Genomic DNA, 19073 nt, shown 5'->3' on the forward strand with positions numbered 1-19073 from the left:
CCGAGCATTTCCGAATGTATTTAAGACTGTCTTTGATGTTTCCTGGATTTATTGGAAGAGATATTCCTAAATAAATGTCACTTTACATTGTTACTGTTTTCTCTTTAAAATATATTGCAATTACATTTTAAATCAGACGTTTTTAGACCAGCATTAGTTTTTTTTAATAAGCACCGATTTTTTAAATACAGATTTCTAATTTTCACTTTAAAAAGCTCATGACCTTCCAAAATAATAATGATGTAAGGTAGTTACCAAAAAAATTTTGCTTGTTTTTTACGCATTAATAATCGAATGTAATTCTACAAGATGTTTCGGGATTACCGAATACTACTTTTACCTGACACGAAATGCGTTACCCGGCAACACTACGACTCCGAAGAAGGAGTAGTGTTGACGGTATCGCCTTGAGTGTCAGGCAAAAGTATTAGGTAATCCCGAAACATCGAGTTGTATTCAAAATATTATACAACGAAATAAAATATTTGTCTGAACGCTCGGTATTTCTTGGCTTCACATTTTTAATAGCATTGTCGACTTGAGGCAACAAAATTTTACCAAATCTTTCTTTTGTCATTTTATAATAAGAATTGACGGGATATTTTGTGGAACTGACAGAAATGACTTCTGAATTAATATTTCAAAAAATGACAATTACAATATGGCCACGAAGCGATAATCACTTAAATGATTATCACTTATTAATCACATTCTTGTATAGTCTGTCCAACGAGAATATCCTTGACAGTGATAGATGTGTCTGTCATTTTAATTTCAAAGTAGTTTATTTTATTTTACGAAGAAATAAGTTGGTACAACTGGAACGCATAGCAGGAAATATTTAAAATTTGATTGACAAGATGACAAGTGATTACTTCAAAATATTGTGAAAAAAACTGTATAAAACTGAAAAATGTAATCGAGTTATTTTATTTAATAAAACCGGTATGTGTTAATACAAAACAAACAAGAACAAGACACTACATACCAAAAAAATATAAAAAAGAACTAATTTTTACTTTCAAGCTTTATGAAACTACCCGCATTTATGATTATATTTATCAATATAACTTATGTACAAATATAAATTTGTAATATTCCACAGGAATAAATAAAACATCATAGGTAAATAAAACAAACTATTTTATTAATAATAACACCTACCAAATTTTATACCTTAAAGGTTGATTAATTAACTTTAATCTTAATTTTTTTAAACCAGTACCTTTTGACATTATTTTTCTGCAGTACTAAAATCCATTATTTACCTATCGTGTGATGTCGATATTTTACAGCTACTCCAGTTTTTAGTATGTGTTTAGTTTGATCCTTCTACCATATATGAGATGCACTTATCTACGACGAGATGGTATACAAACTTTAACGATGGCAACTTCATTGGTGTATAAGACTTTCTGCCTGGGTAGCGAGTATTAACCATAAACTGTGCTCTGGGTCTACAGTTAATTTTCACTCGATTTTTCCTCCACTTGACTTCAAAAAAAGACACAAAACACACGTAATAATACGAATCAAAATGCATCATCTTCCAAAACGCAGGGTATTTAACAAAAGTTGACACAAAATTATAACCTATAATTTGGCAAGACTTTGACAAGCGTCAAAAATGACAAAAATCTAAAGGCGAATTCATACGCATCGGCGTCCGTTTATCGTTCATCGTTCCGTCAAACCAATAAAATTGAAATACGATCTGTCATTTTTTAAATAAACCAATAAAACTGGTTAAAAACAACAAGACACGACGCATGACGGATTTATATTTAAACCCATCCATAGATAACTTAAAAATTATTAGAAACTTTTTTTAGTAAAATAAATAGATTGGTATGGGACGTCATCTGCTTTTCTTCTGTCATCGTCTGTCGAAATCTTACCTGAGAAAAAAAAACAGAGTATATATAGAAAAAATATACATAGAGTTGTATAATCAAAGTAATCCGTATATCCATCTCTCTTCAACACAAGTCAAGTGTCATTTAGTTCAAGTCATTAGCCGGAAACATTATTCTTAAAAATGGAATTAAAATAGCGTTTGTTGTTATGGTAATTATGTTGTTTTGTATTGATACAAACCAAAGGTTGAAAAAATTGTGAATCAGACCATGTGTCACACATGTGAATTTACACAGGCTGTTTAAAAAACACGGAAAAATGCAAGAAGCTATTTAGTATATTCCTGCATCAATTTTTAAGGAAGCTCAAAAAGCAACTACCCATTAACTGCCTGCGAAGTCTAGAGAACATTACGAAAAAGTTTTGAATGAATTTAACGAGTGGAGATAAAAACGGAGGGCATTGAAGAATAAATATGCAACTTATCAACAAAAATAAAGTTGAATGTACAGTGGTGTCAAATTGGACGCTTTTTTAAGGGAAACACCCTTTTTTATAGGAGATAGACGAAAACTAATATCGGTATCTGGAGCTCAATTTTGATTAAAAACATGATGGTGAAAACTGCACATCGATATTTGTTACCGTTTCGGAGTTACGGGGTGTTTTTCAAAAATGTGTGTTTTTAACAAATCGCTGTAACTTTTTTGCTATGGAAAATTTTGTATTTCTATGAAAATATTTCCAAAGCACCTTACGTAGAATTTAATGATATAAGTATATTTTTTTAAAAATTAATAATTAAAGAGTTATCAACAGAAACAATGATTTTTTATTTGGGACAGCCTGTATATTTTTAATTAACTGAAAAGAACTTAAAATTACCTTTCCAAAAATATAGCACACTTGATATTTTGGTATAATCCCCTTCGAAATACAGAATTTCTAAAAGTTCGCCATTTTTAACTAGTAGGCTTTGGACCCCTTATTGATGATATGCCCCTAATGAAACTCGAAAACATATTTTTCCAGCAATACGAGGCACCGCCTCAGAACGCTGAAGATGTCAGAAAATGTTTGCAGCCAATTTCGAGAATAATTGAATAGCTAACCAAGATCCTAGCCGTCTGCCGTCGAGGCCGCTGGATTTAATGCCTATGGATCTAATCCTTTGGACATCTTTGCGGAAGAATAAAGGTCCTTATTTTTAAATTACCCGTCTAATCTAGATAAGAATTAGAAATACTTAGCAGTTATGAGAGGGCATCTTTTACCCCCACTGAGTTAATGAATTCCGCGAGAAATGTTCAAAAACGGCCCCGTCTGTCCATAACAGAAAACGGTCGATATGTCGAACATCTGTAGCAAAATTTCATGTCTTGGTTTGTTATTTGTTTTTATTGTTATTAGATATAGTTTAAATGTGTTGATATTGATTAAATATAGTTCAAATTGTTATAAAATTCTACATCTCTCATTGCAAATATTATTTTCGTTTTAACTGATGCTCACAGCTAGAATTTTTTTGCATTACAGCCGGCGCTGTTCAAAGCCTATTTATTTAAAGTGGACGAATTTTTATAAACTCTATATCTCGAAGAGGAATCGAGCAAAATATCAAGTGTGCTATATTTTTGGAAAGGTAATTTTAAATTCTGTTCAATAAATTAAAAATATACAGGGAGTCCCATATAAAAAATTAAATTTTCTGTTGATAACTCTTAAATTATTAACTTTAAAAAAATTATACTTAAACCATTAAATTCTACGTAAAAAAGTGCTTTTTAAATGTTTTTATAAAAATACCAAATTTTCCATAGCAAAAAAGTTACAGCGATTTGTTAAAAATGCACATTTTTGAAAAACACCCCGTAACTTCGAAACGGTAACAGATATCGATATGCGGTTTTCACCATCAAGTTGTTGAACAAAAATTGAGCTCCAGACACCGATATTAGTTTTCGTCTCCTATAGAAAATCTCCTATAGAAAGGGGTATTTCCTCTTAAAAGCGTCGAATTTGACCTACCCTATACTTATTATGGGCAATATCATAAACAATCAAAGTTACTAACCTATTGCAATAATCTGAGTACATCTTAAAACCAGCGCTGTGTTTGAGAAAGCAATCCCCCACGCAGCTCCGGTGCGGCGCCTCCCAATCCACGCACGCCTCCAGGTCCCTTAGAAAACCTTTCTGGAACCTCAATATGCCCTCCAAGTTTATGAAAATTGTCGAGATTCGCTCCTCGTCGAACATGTCCTCTCTTTTACGGCACTCCGAAAGGTAGCCCTCCGCCACGTCTTGCAGTACTTTGACGAAGTCGCGTTCGGTGTGGACTAGCTCACGAACAACACTCGTACGAACCTGGAAAAATATCAATGAGACATATGTTAACGTAATAGAATTATCCCACATACATTATTGTATTGTAAAGTATACGGGGTTGATCAATAATACCTAATCCCATGTAAATTTTGAAAAAGTCAAATATCATCTCCTCAGATAATTTTATGCAAAAGTTCTATTAGACCGAGTGGCAAACCACTGGTGGTATTTATTGTACAAGCACTTGGTAATACTGGTATTTTTTGGTACTAATTTGGTATTATTTGGTAATAAACTGGTATTATTTGGTAATAAACTGGTTTTATTTGGTATTAAACTGGTATTAAACAGGTATTTTGTTGGACATCTGGCAACGCTGGATTAAATGCACGTGGCGACGACGGCCGGGAAGCTGATTGCATCATTTCTAGCCCATTTGCATCTAAAGCTAATACTGAAAAATATCTATATTTCTAGCCCCAAGTACATCTAAAGCTAATACTGAAAAATATTTGGAATCTAAAGGTGCTTTGACAAAATCGTTTAGTTCTGGAAGTCTTTCAGAAGATACTACTCTACATGTTTTGGAAACTGATTATACCCAAGAAAATAATATCGTTTCTAAAATACTAAAGCAATGGTTAAAGTCAATAATTGGTGATGAACTGCAATAGTCTGTTTAATAACATTATTTTTAGCACATCAATTTTACTTCCAAATTCTACTGCAAACTTCGAAACAAACTCGATTTCGGGATCAACTTTAATATCCAAAATAACCTGCTTTTGTAAAAAGCACGTAACTTTACAAATAAAATATCATCCTTCTACAAAAACCACAAAAACAAGAGTTACAAAGGCACGCTGGGTAAGCTTTTTTTTCCCAAATAACCTAACCTAACATAATTGATAAAGCATTTTGATATAACAAATAAATTATTTATACCAAAAATTAGTAATAATCGCAGTGTTAAATCCGAGGTAAGCAATAATTCTTCAAATACTACCTCTGAGGCACAACCAAAAATAATTTCATTTCTAAAAAGCCTTCTACCGAGTCTTCTACCGAGCCTTCTACGGAAAATACCGAGGAAATTACAGAGGCATGCAAACCCTCATGTAGCAAAATTGTACCCCCTCATCTAATATGTGAAGCTCCCTGTAATCAAAGAAATCCTAATGTAAAAATACTAGACTGCGTAATTATCGCCCCACCTAAACGAGCCCCGGAACTACCCTTATCAGCCGCCACTTTAGCCATACCATCCACAAGCAATAATAATTATCTCCCCGATGTTACCCCTTTACTACCATTATCAGCTGCAGCTTCAACCTTGCCGTCATCAAGCAATAATTCAATTTGGAAGTCTACAAAATACAGCCGCAAGCAAAGGAATAAAAGAAAAATTGAAAAGTTTCAGTATAATCAACCTCTTATAACCAACTTTATTTCGATATTAGAGAAAATAAATTCTACTCTTAAGGAAAATGGAGAAATATCGAAAGCTCTTAAGGAAACGATGATGGTTTGTCTAAATGAACCCGAGAATGAACCTGATGAGAATTAGCCAGAATTGAGGCCAGAATTAATGCCCGCAAACAAATTTTTAAGCATTTTTGGTATTTTTGGTTCTAATTTGGTATTTTTTTGAAACTAATTTGGTATTTTTGGTATTTTTTTCCCAAAATTGGTATTTATTGTACACCATTTTTGGCAGCGGTTTGCCCCTCTTATTAGACTTTTGAAGAGGCGTTAAAGTTGTATTTTCGTCTAGAATTTCATTTTATTTGGAATAAGCATTTAAATGAAATTTGCAAAAATCTACCTTCAAATTACTAACATTTTAAATACGGACCAGAGAAAGCTAAAATTAAAATACCAGGAAAAATTTGATTTCTCATTGTCAAATTCGATGTCACATTTTATTGAGGACCACAATTATAATAGAAGTTACAGCTGAAGTTCGGTATTATTGGTCTACCCTGTATGCACTTTGTATGTTTTTTGTACGCACCTGATCGTTGGACAGTAACGACACGCTGGTCCTCCGCCTGATCTGCGCGGAAGCCGGCCTCCCCCTGCCGCGATCGCCGCCAGACAGTCCTCCACCGTGTCCTCCTGGCTGACGCGCAGCCGCACGAACTGCGCCGGGAACCACCCGGTCTTGTTCCCCGTCGAGCCCCCACCACCAGTCGCGGTCATCCATGTCTTCCCACCTCCACCACGTCGCCCGCCCTGAAGGCCAGCAATTCCGGCTCGAGGGCTATGTGGTGGAAAACGGCCTCGGCTAGAACGACCAGGTTCTCGTCGGTACCGGCCAGTTCCAGGGATTTCTTGCGGCCGCTAAAGGAGGCGATGGACGACACGTCAGAATCGGAGGTGGTGTCGTCGTCGGAGGTGTGGCCGACGGCGCGGTTCTCGTGCTCGTCTTCGCTCACTGCTACTGGGCGATCTGGAACTAAAACCAAATTATTATATGAGAAAAAAGGTCAGATATGATATGGCTGAGTTCCGATTGCCATTACACAGTAAGAAGCTTTGAGGAATAAACGTAGTATGCATGCGGATACTCAATAACCAGCAAAGGTATACTTGGTTGGTGCTGAATTAGTTGTAAATATTTCGATTATAAATACTACAGTAGTTCAAATTTAATTATCTTAATAATAAGAAAATGCCTAAGAGAAAAAAAATAAGTAATGTTTTCAAGAAAACTACATATTCTTGCTTCATTCGTTTGTTAAGAAATACGGTTGTGATTAGAAGCTAGTTTAAAAAATTATTGGAAATAGGATAGGAGAGACTTTTTTGCCATTTCTGGTACTTTAGCTCTCATAAGGAAAATCCAAGAAATATTCTAGAAAGAAATGCTTTTTCTAACCTTTTTTATTATACAGAACTTAATTGGAGTAAATTCACAAGCGATGTGGAGCATGACATTAAGCACAAAGAAAGGTATGGAAGATACTAAAAAACAGAAAGAAACCAGTGAACGAATATGTACAAACAAATGGAGTGTACAAACAAAGGAAATTAAGACCTGAGAAAAATACTTCACAGAATTAGACAGCAGCATAATATAAGATACAATAGATATTGAATTTTCAATATCTTCAGGAAAAGAAATATTTTAATAGAAGATAAAAAGGAATGCAGTCAAGGCTAAAGGTTAACTAACAAGAAACATGAACGAACGAACGAATGAATTAAATTTTACTGGCATAACAGATTTCAAAGAAGACTAAATATACTAGGATTCAAGACTTAAAATCTTGTATTACACTCAATATTAATTTAATCTATTTGTGTAATAAAACTGCTGAAAAACTTGTATATATCGAAGCTTCGTTTTGAATTGCTATACTTAATTTGGCCTGTATAATATTTGATCATTAAACTAATATATTAATTTAGTCAATTTATCAATGATCCGATATAATTGTGTTAAATTTGAATAGATTTAAATAATGTAAATTTATCTTAATATTAAGAACTTTAGTAAAGCTTCCTAGTTGGAATCACTTGAAATTAATTTCATACAGACTGCAATATAATGGAAGCGAGAAAATTACGGGTTTTATTATTTTATGTACACATATGTATACTAGGAAAAAATCAAGATGACTGATAATATTTTCCCAGAATCAATTTTTAGTATTCGAATGAATAATACTTAAGTAAAGGATAATTATTCCGTAGATAAATTTTATATAATGCAGTAAAAAAATAAGGTACAGATTATTATACAGGGTGGGCCTTAAGTAAGTGCAAATATTTTCAGGGCTTCTAGGTCTCGATAAAAGAAACCGAGATATTTTACTTTGAAAATAAAAAAAAATATATTCTTTTGCATAAATTTTGAGAACAACTAGAATTTTTCTATGATTTTTTTGTAAATTATATTTTATTATATCTTGTTAATTTACTAGCTCTGTTGCCATTTAATCAAGATATATATAAAAAAATATGTGCGAATCAGAATCGAGAATAAAAGATTTTTCACGATATGCTGCTATAGCCTAACTGTTAATTAGACTAAGAAAAGAGCATTAAATTATAATTATGTAATATATTTGATTAATTTTTGTATGTTCTGGTACTGTATAAATAATCGTGTTTCTGGCTAATTACATTTATTCTTGTTTTTAGTGTATCTGATAACGCAGAACCCTCGCAAGAAACTTAATATTACAACTCGTTTATTTATTATTTATTTACATTTCGTCCTTTCAGAAAATAATTTCAATTAATTACAGTCAACAAACAACGTCTTGAATATTCCATTATATACTCATTATTATATCTGTTTGCTAAAGGAAAGTCTGTAGTAAACATCTGACTGTTTATTAGACTTAATATAAATTTATTAGAATCATATGCCCTGTTTGTAGTATAATTAATATTTTAAAAATTGTAATAGTGTTAAGTGTGCATTAAGCTAGTAAGTACAAGATCGAAAGTGTTTAGAAGTTCCTTGTACTGTTTTGTGATCGCAGCGATGGCGTACTAATGATTAATTTCCCTCGGAACCGACGTAGAATTAATATTGACTTAAAAAATTACGAAAATTACGTATTTTGTATCAAATTCCTCCAGATCCATTAGAAATGCCTAACCCCGGTTTGTTTGAGTTAATACTAGTTACTAGTATTATACTAGTTAATACTACTTATTAGTAACCTTGTTATTGATTTATAACATTTCCCAGGCTGCCTGATACTAGGTGATGAAGAACTACCTTCTCCAATACTCACGACTCGAAAAAATCGACCCAAGAGAGAGGACTGGGAAATTGCGAACAAAGTAATCACCTATAGAGAGACTAAAGGGGTGATCGACAGTTTTACGATCGACCCATTTAAATCCAGCAGAATGCTGATTTAATCGAATATTGCAGAAGGCTGAAAACATTATCGTCCCCGGTCTATTAAAGATCTTTAGGGCAAGTCTGGCATTATCACACCTGCCAGCTGTTTGGACGAGAGTAAAGGTGGGGAAACAAATACTACAACCTGGCTCATACCGACCAATAAGCCTTACATCCTTTCTGCTGAAAACCTTGGATAAGATATTTGATGAGCATATTAGAGGGACAATCACGTCTAACCCTCTGAATGTTAAACAATATATTTATCAACAGGGAAAATCAACAGATCTAGCCCTCAACAATTTGGTAGGGGAAATTAAGAGTACCTGATAGGGATATTCTTAGACATTGAGGGACCATTTAACAATGTTACCCCTCAATCACTCCTATGGGCTGTAAAAGACCGAGGAATCGAAACAACCATAACTGCAAAATAAAAACACTAAATCACCACAATACACCAAAACACTTTTACTTTTACACTGGACGCGCGTTTCGCTAACCATGTTAGCATCATCAGCAGATGATTATAAACTAAAGTACAATCTACAAGTTGAGCGTTTATATACTTGCCCAGTGGGCACCGAGTGGGCGTGGCAAAAACTAGCCAACCGAGTCAGAGCCAACTGAGCGTAACAGTTAGATTTCCGCCACTAGAGTAGTAGGAACAAAGAACTTGAAGGAATTGGACCGTTGTCTCTGTTCATACTATCTTTACATTTATTAATTCTGATGCTTTCATATGCATCTAATTGCCTGTAATTTGAGACTTGTTTAATTAATTTTAAATTATTAAGATCTATACAATGTTCTTTATCAACAATATGTTCGGCAACGGTCCAATTCCTTCAAGTTCTTTGTTCCTACTACTCTAGTGGCGGAAATCTAACTGTTACGCTCAGTTGGCTCTGACTCGGTTGGCTAGTTTTTGCCACGCCCACTCGGTGCCCACTGGGCAAGTATATAAACGCTCAACTTGTAGATTGTACTTTAGTTTATAATCATCTGCTGATAATGCTAACATGGTTAGCGAAACGCGCGTCCAGTGTAAAAGTAAAAGTGTTTTGGTGTATTGTGGTGATTTAGTGTTTTTATTTTGCTGTTTAACACCAAAGGTTCCAACCCTCAACTGTAACCATAACTGAATGGATTAGCAAATGCTTAAAAAAGAATAGTAACGACCTCGCTCAGCGGTGAGTCTGTTAGGTTTGTTCCGGATAGGGATGCTCGTCGGGAGGGTTTTTTCTCCGCTTCTGTGGACTCTGTTAGCGGAAGACCTGATGGCAACCATTGATGCATACGATGTTGAAGCATAAGCATATGCGGATGACTTGTAATCCTAGTAAAAGGGTACAAAGAGGAGGACATCTCAAAGATACAGGTCTTAGATGTAATTCGCGGTAAAACCACGCTAGATGTAGGAGACATATCACCCTCGGACATAACAGCCTATGTTAAAAGGTTGGGTCTTGAGGGTGAACTTTAATACTCATTTTCTTTTAAATAGTATACAGGGTTTCTCACCGTAGCCGTTCGTTAGAAGTTTTTGAGGTTAGGAAATACTTAGAAGTTTGAAATGAAAGTTTGAACTGATTAGATTATTTTCAAACTCAAAAAGTCAATTTTTTCAAATGAGAATTTCCTATATATTTTTCGATAGTTGGATGCAGAATCCAATTCTGCATTGATTTGCTATAACTTTCCCTATACCCATTTTCAACGGTTTTCCTTTTAATCCGTATATTTTACTTTAATTCAATTTTTGGCAGAATCGACAATATCGTTTGTGTTTTATAAAATAAAATAATTATGTTAAAGTAATGAAATTGAAAGTAATTAGAACATACGAACAAAACAGGAACAAAACGAAAGTGAAAACGTATAAAATATAACATAACACTAGACGTATAGTAACGGTGAGGCATAATTAACACACTAACGTTAGTGTATCGCTACCATAATAAAAAAAGTAAACACAATAATTACAAAAATTATTATTCGAAGTGACCGCTATGAACAAAAATTTTTGTAATTATTGAGTTAACTTTTTTTTATTATTGTAGGGATACACTAACGTCTAGTATTAATAATTAATGCCTCACCGTTACTGTTGAAAATACGTTTGTTTTGTTATGTTATGTTATGTTATATTTTATACGTTTTCACTTTTGTTTTGTTCCTGTTTTGTTCGTATGTTCTAATTACATTCAATTTCTTTACTTTAACATAATTATTTTCTTTTAAAAAACACAAACGATATTGTCGATTCTGCCAAAAATTGAATTAAAGTAAAAAATACGGATTAACAAGAAAACCGTTGAAAATGGGTATAGAAAAATTTATAGCAAATGGATGCAGAATTGAATTCTGCATCCAACTATCGAAAAATATACAGGGTGTCTCATTTGAAAAAATGAACTATTTTGAGTTTGAAAATAATCTAATCAGTTATCAAATTTTGGACACCCTGTATGCAATAAATTAATTGTCAATATGGATTTCGAAAGTATTAGTCCTCTGCTTCGGTTTACCGCAGAAGCGTTTATCACCGATTCAAAATAAGTAAAAGACCGACTGTTAAAAATAGGGGTAAGTCTGTAAACATTTTCAAATAAATCAAGATATCTGAGAAACAGTTGAAAATAGGTATAGGGAAACCTAATGAAACTCATCATAAAATTTTCTTAGAAATCCAAAAGTAAAATAATATACAGGGTGTTTCATTTAAAATAAGGAAGTTAATGGCAACTTCCGGTGTAACCTTGAAAATATTTTTATATGAAAGGAAAGGTTAAATAACCCGAAGTCTCAAAATTTCAAACTTCGAAGTATTTCCTAACCTCAAAAACTTCTAACGAACGGCTACGGTGAGAAACCCTGTACAAGCTATGAGTCATAATAGGCCGTCGCGGCCGCAGTGAGGGTCACACCTGGGACCCATTCTTAGTAAATAACAAATACAACCTTGCTATTTTGAATAACTAAAACTAATGAAGTTATCATATTAGCCAATATCATAAATGGCTATTATTCAAACTAACTATAATATATTTCATATCAATTAAACTTTTAGTTACGTAATCGAAAGTGCGATTTTCGTTGTTGCCATCAACGAAATTCATTATTGCCAACCATGGCAACATATTCGGCGCCGTGCTGACTAACTGGAATATAAATTTCGCGCTGGCGATTCAGGTGGTCACTGACATTGTCGTTCGTTTTGACACTTTAGGTTTGTTTTACGAGTTTTTGGTTTAAATAAATAGTATTGTGATACTTCAAGCTTGAAAATCTTTACTAGCAGACCTTGCAGTCGAACATTGTTCTTTTTAGAACCTCCTTTAGTGCGAAGTGGTATAAAATAGCTACACCACTTGATGACTAAAAACTCATCGCAACTTTATTAGAATAAGTAGTAATGGCCATTTATGTCCCTTGAGTGCTGTTAAGAAGGTTTCGTTGATGTAAATAATAACTGTTTATATATTTATAATTAATTTATTTTCTAAAATATTTTGATCAAATGAAAATACAGGGTGGCCCATCGAAAACGTTCCGCAATGCATAACGGCTAGGGTATTATTTTATTCAAAAAATCCAAAAACACGTCAATTTTGTATGTGAGGGGGACAACTTTTGCCCCAAAAATGATTGCGAAATCTTCAACCCTCTGAGCGGGGGTGTCATCCCCCAACTTTTTTCAAATGGGAAGGGGTGTCAAGTGGCGCCGCAATGAAAAGATCTTTCTATTCTCTATATTTCCCTGCCTCGTTTTTGAAAATCGGTCGAGTCATTGAGGAAGTATAAAGGATTGAAATTTGAAAAGTTTATTTAAACATTTATCAGAGTAAATGTTAAGGATAAATTCCTTCGACCAATTTGAGTTTTTTTTCTTGTTATTTCTAGATGTTTACGCATTTTTTCACTTGCCACAAGGCTGAACGATCAGGTGCGGTAGTTGCTAGATTGTTGTTCTGTGACTTGTACATTGAAGATCTTCTCAATATCGTTAAACTGACCCACAATAGAACTTTCAAAAATACCAGCCCACACGTTCAATTTCTGAGGGTTTTGTGTGTGCACCTCGTGAAAAACCCTGCGGTTGTTTTCAGCCCAGTACCAACAGTTGTGCCGATTAACTACACCGTTCAAAAAGAATGTAGGGGAGAGCGGGTACAGTTGTAACAGTTTTTAGAAATTTATTTTTCAAAAATAGAATGAGAAATTTCGCGAACTGTACTTATTATCTTTAGATAGCCTAGATATTTATCATCAAAATGCACATAAGAAATCGAAGGTATATTCACCTATGTAGTCTTAAAAAAGGCAACAGTGGTGTGATGACATGTGTTACAATTGTACCCCGCGGTGGTACAGTTGTAACATAGAGGAGGAACAAATGTAACGTCTTTAGTATATTGACTTTTCATCTGAAGCAAATAAAATTTTAGCTCCTAGAATCTGACAAACGTTAAGATATGATTTGGATGCATTCAAACAATAATAATTGCTAGAAAATGAATGCCAACTTTTATTTACAATATGTGAAAAAACTGGTTCAGACAACAATCTTCAAAAGTTATACCTATTCTATAGAATTTTTTCTAAGAATAATTCTAACCTAGTCACAATCGTAGATTTTTCCAAACAGCGTTCTAAAAAAAACTAATGCGCCTATAAAAAATACAATATTAAAAACAAGATAATTAAAAACTTTAAAAAAATATCAACTTGCGAATTTCCCTTTTTTCCAAAAATGCTTTTTCTTGTTCGGGGGATAAAATTCGAGTATGTGGATTGTAACCACTTTAGGAGTTTCACCAGCTTGTATTTTTTTTAAATAACGGAAAAGTGTTACATGACAGAGGTCCAAACTTCTAGCAACTTGTCGAAATCCAAGATTTTCGTTCACAACCAAACCCGCAGCTCTTTTTATATGTTGTTTTGTAGGTCCCTTATCACTATTAATTATTTTTACTTAGGCATGTTAATTAAAAAAATGAGCACATCTAACGAAACAATGGGTAGGTATCATTGTAACATGCTACAAAAGTACCCTTTGCCATTGTTACAATTGTACCGAACTGACAAACCTGCACTTTTATTGAAATTAAAAAACTAGAGCAAAATTTACCTTAAACCGAACCATATCATGTTAAATATACATGCATAGGCTACAAAAGTATATACCTACATTGACTGTAAACTATCAGATATGATAGTTATTTAAAAACTGATAAAATGGCTTAAGTTTTGCTTTTGTGTCGATAAATAGATATAGCTCTATTCTTATATCACTGCACCGTTGCAAAAGTCTCAACTGTCGTCAGATTGTACTGAGTCTTAAACTTGAGTAACTGACAAGGTGCCATAATAATGTATTTGAATTTAAAAAAGTTATGGTACCTGTTACATTTGTACCGCGTTACAATTGTACCCGCTCTCCCCTACACTCATCTAAAAAACACACATTAAAAAGGAAATTATTATCATTCGCCACTCGTTCACTCATAGTTTCACAAAACTGCAAGCGACGATCAAAATCGTCTTCGTTCAGTTCTTGTACCAACAATTTTGTACGGGTGGAACTTGCTTTTTTTAATATCCTTTGGACACATGTACGATTCACGCCGGTCTTATTGGCTAATTTTCTTGTACTCAGCGTACTATCCATGGCAACTTGGCCCAATACGAATACCTCCATAGCTTCATTTACTACAGGATTTTCCCTCTGCCTCTGTTTATTCATAACGGAACCAGTTTCGCGAAATTTTGCTACTAACTCGCGAACAATTTTGCCATAAAGGTGGTTGTCAGGATGGCGTTCATTGAATATCTGCGCAACCCGATTGCCACATTCATTATTTTTAAAATAAAGTTCGATTATTTCTACTTTTTCTGCAAGTGAGTATACCATAATAATTGTTAAAAAATTTAACGATATTGAGAAGAACTTCAACGCATATGTCACAGAACAGCTATCTAGCAATTACCGCACCTGATCGTTCAACCTTATGGCAAGTGAAAAAATGCGTAGATATCTAGAAATAATAAGAAAAAACAGCAAATTGGTCGAAGGAATTTACCCTTATCATTTACTCTGATAAATGTTTAAATAAACTTTTCAAATTTCAATCATTCATATTTTCTCAATGACTCGACTGATTTTCAAAAACGAAGCCGGAAATTATAGAGAATAGAAAACCCTTTTCATTGCGGTACCACTTGACCCCCTTCCCATTTGAAAAAAATTGGGGGATGACACCCCCGCTTAGAGGGTTGAAGATTTTGCAATCATTTTTGGGGCAGAAGTTGTCCCCCTCACAAACAAAATTGACGTGTTTTTGAACTTTGTGAAAAAAAAATTACCCTGGCCGTTATGCCTTGCGGAACGTTTTCGATGGGCCACCCTGTATATAAAAGTGGGCAACGCTGTGTCGGTCAATCACGTGACTAAAAGTTTATTTGGTATGAACTGTAAGTGGTTAATATTAAAACAATGCTATAAAATCCTGATATTAACCAAAATTATTATGTATATAGTTTTCAAAATAACTGCTGGTTTCCGCTATTTTACACAAATAGATAATTTTTTATCAAAATTATAGAACTTTCAGTTAGCTTCCAAAATTAGGTTAATTTTAAATCCAGCTAGGTATCCTTTTCAGCAGTAACATATCTAAGTAAAAAAAGAGAATAAACTTACTTGCGATATCCTTTTCATCCAGCAGCGGCGACAACTTATCGATATCGATCGGCTGGCTGAGCGACCGCCTCAGCGCGGGCCTGCGCGGCGGCGCTCCGTGGTCGTGTTTGCGCAGCATCACCATCCCGAAGCGGTCCGAGTCGGGCGGGCGCTTGCGCGGACTCGCCGCCATGCCGCGCAGTAGGCGGCGCGCCGCCTGTCGCTGCTCCCAGCCGAGCAGCCGCTGGCCGCCCAGGTCGCTGCGCGAGCGCCTGACCTGACGGCTGCAGCCGGTGCTGCGCAGTTGCTGCTGTCTTAGGTCAGCCTGTAAAAGAAAAGATGGATTTGAATATGCATAATATATGTTAAGAGTTCATTTCACTAGTCCGAAAAAGTAGCAAAATTAGATTATTATATTATTAGATTTCGACATTTAACATTTTTTATGTAAAACTGGCTAGGTACCGTATGATCGAAAAAAAAATGGCGTCCAGTTGGCTTGGAAATGACGATCGATGACATTTCTCGGTACGTATTTGTATATAGTAAAAATGTGTTAATTGTTGTTGTCATAGTTATCGATCGGGCCTATGACAGTTATCGCAAATTTGTATCGACGAGGATTGGTATCTCTACCGTGTCCTTGTTAACCCCACGGTAGAGATACCGATAGTCGTCGGTACACATTTGCTATATGTCCTATTAATGACAGCTATAAAACTATGAAAACAACAATTAACACGGCGCTCATTGGCCGTACGTACCGATAGCTGCTGGTAACTTACCGATACCAACAATCGTCGGTATCGGTAAGTTACGACAGCTCTCGATACGTATTTGTATATAGTAAAAATGTGTTAATTGTTGTTGTCATAGTTATCGATCGGGCCTATGACAGTTATCGCAAATTTGTACGACGACTCTCGATATCTTGTCGTAACTTACCGATACCGACAATTGTCGGTATCGGTAAGTTACGACAGCTCTCGATACGTATCTGTATATAGTAAAAATGTGTTAATTGTTGTTGTCATAGTTACCGATCGGCCCTATGGCAGATATCGCAAATTTGTACCGACGAAAATCGGTATCTCTACCGTGCCCTTGTTAACCTCATGGTAGAGATATCGAGAGTCGTCGGTACAAATTTGCGATATCTGCCATAGGGCCGATCGGTAACTATGACAACAACAATTACGCTCAACAACAACTACGCTCATTGGCCGTACGTACCGATAGCTGTCGGTAACTTACCGATACCGACGATTGTACAGAATAGCGCCCCAGGAACACGTTTATGAGGTTTTTTTTCAAAGATGTTGAAAATCGTGTATTTTCTTTTAACTTTCCCTGTATATTTTTCGAAAACTTTTTAGAACTGCCTGTTCACCTCAAATTTTCCCACGGTATAATTTCTTAATCTCTGATATTACCATAGTTACGGCTTTACTCTATGGTTACGGCAAGGATATATAGAAGAAGGATATTCAACTCCCTATAGCGGGCTATGTTGGAAAATATGCCGTATTTTGTCGAGGAAGACGATTTCGTCACGACCAATGAGCGTCGAGTATTTGAAATTGAAAACATATAAATTGACGGTAACCTATGGACTTATCTGAAAAATGGTAAAGAGAAAATATGTTTCTTTTATCTAGATCTACCAGCCCTGAACATATTTGCACTTATTTAAGACTCATCCTGTATAATTTATATGGTTTTGTAACAAATTGCTTGATATTTTATGGCAAATGCTGAAGCTCTGCAAACCTTAATCAAGCCTTAATAAAAGCACGTGTGTTTGGAATTTTAGATGTGGACACGACAGGATCGGATCAGCAGCAAGTCTTAGGCAGATTTCTGAAATATAATATATACCAAGATTCCCTTGGTGTTGGCCTTGCAGTCTATAAGTAGTCTCTTGCAGTTTTTTAATAGGTTTTAATTAAAGGCTCTTTCTATACATGGTGTGTCTACAAAAAAAGTATTTCTACCAGCTCTGAAAATATTTGCACTTAAATAAGTAACTCCTGAAAGTATTTGCACTTATTTAAGACTCACCGTGTATAGAAAATAAATAGTATGTTAAGTAATTTATGTCGAAAAATAATTTATAAGCGATTTGTTAATTCATCAGAACTTTTTTGCAGTAAAATGGGATTGAATAACTTAATTGACAAACGAACCAGCAAACCCAGATTTTTTCGCTGTTTAATTTAGTGACATTTTTGGCAAATAACTTTCAGGGACACGGTCCCTGAAAAAAATACCCGTCATTTTTATCATTAATTATATTCTTACATTTTTATATTATTATTAATGCTAAAAAACAAAACTATGGTAATGCCAATTCTAATACCTTAGATTTAGTATTACAAATTTTATGGTTAAATATAAATCTCTTGCAACTCTAATTAAATGGAACTATTCTCATCAACTTCCAAACTCTTCCTACCTACTTTAATGGTTGAGCAAATAGATTGGTGCAACAAGTTCGAAGATAGAACTTTCTAATCCAAAGCTAGCTTAACAAAGTTAGACTTCCTGAAAACTAAACTTCATCAGATTCTATCTTCTTGTTTTATATAGACTCGGCATTAAAATAACTTTAATTATATTGATTGTTCGTTAATTTAATCTGATTAAAAGTAAGCTATATAGTTTGTCTCGAAGTTATGAAACAAGAAAAGTATTAACTTAAAAAACTGCAGCAACACACTAATATTTACAATATTCAAGTGTATTATATATGCATTATACTCTAGTATAAAATATAATGTTATTCCTTGAAAATAGTCAGGGGATTACGGGACTGAAATAGAAATATAATTAATAAGTTATTTTTCTCCAGAAGATTATTAGATACCAAACGGAACCCAATTTGTCAGCGGTTTTTACTTGTAAATTTACATTACCAAAAAAAATATACTTGATTTAGCAAATATGTTAATAATATTAGACGTGAATGTTATACCCTGCTGGCAAGCGAAACTTTGGGTCGGCGTTTACATGTATAGGAGTGAGCCGCTACGTCAATCTAATAAGTCGGAGAGAGCAAAAATACATAGTATTTATTACATAACCATTTAATCTGACGCTAGATTCCATGCGCTTGGGAAAATACTCGCCTTCTGTCTTTATTCAGTACATCTTATTTTACTAAGCGTGTTGACCGTACTCTTCGTACACACGAAAATCGGCAACCAAGGCCAGAAATGCCGACCCTAGTATGAACTCAGTAACCATCAATTCGAAGTTGGCCACAGAATGCCTAGAGAAGCTGTACAAATTAGGCAAAGAAAATAAAGTCCTTCTACTCTGGGTGCCAGCTCACCA

General features: G+C 34.5%; 1 protein-coding gene across 1 annotated transcript in view; it reads right to left on the reverse strand.

Annotated features, from left to right (window-relative positions):
- LOC115875464 (rho guanine nucleotide exchange factor 4-like) overlaps nt 1-19073 on the reverse strand; it is a 59698-nt gene that overhangs the window by 20815 nt on the left and 19810 nt on the right. Inside the window, 6 exon segments of the mRNA XM_030890936.1 lie at nt 3932-4224; nt 6200-6253; nt 6256-6366; nt 6368-6397; nt 6399-6643; nt 15759-16062. Of these exon segments, the coding sequence (XP_030746796.1) occupies nt 3932-4224; nt 6200-6253; nt 6256-6366; nt 6368-6397; nt 6399-6643; nt 15759-16062 (1037 nt within the window).

Source organism: Sitophilus oryzae, unplaced genomic scaffold (genome assembly GCF_002938485.1).
Source record: "Sitophilus oryzae breed Bouriz unplaced genomic scaffold, Soryzae_2.0 scaffold_1057_pilon_pilon, whole genome shotgun sequence".
Lineage (NCBI taxonomy): Eukaryota > Metazoa > Arthropoda > Insecta > Coleoptera > Curculionidae > Sitophilus > Sitophilus oryzae.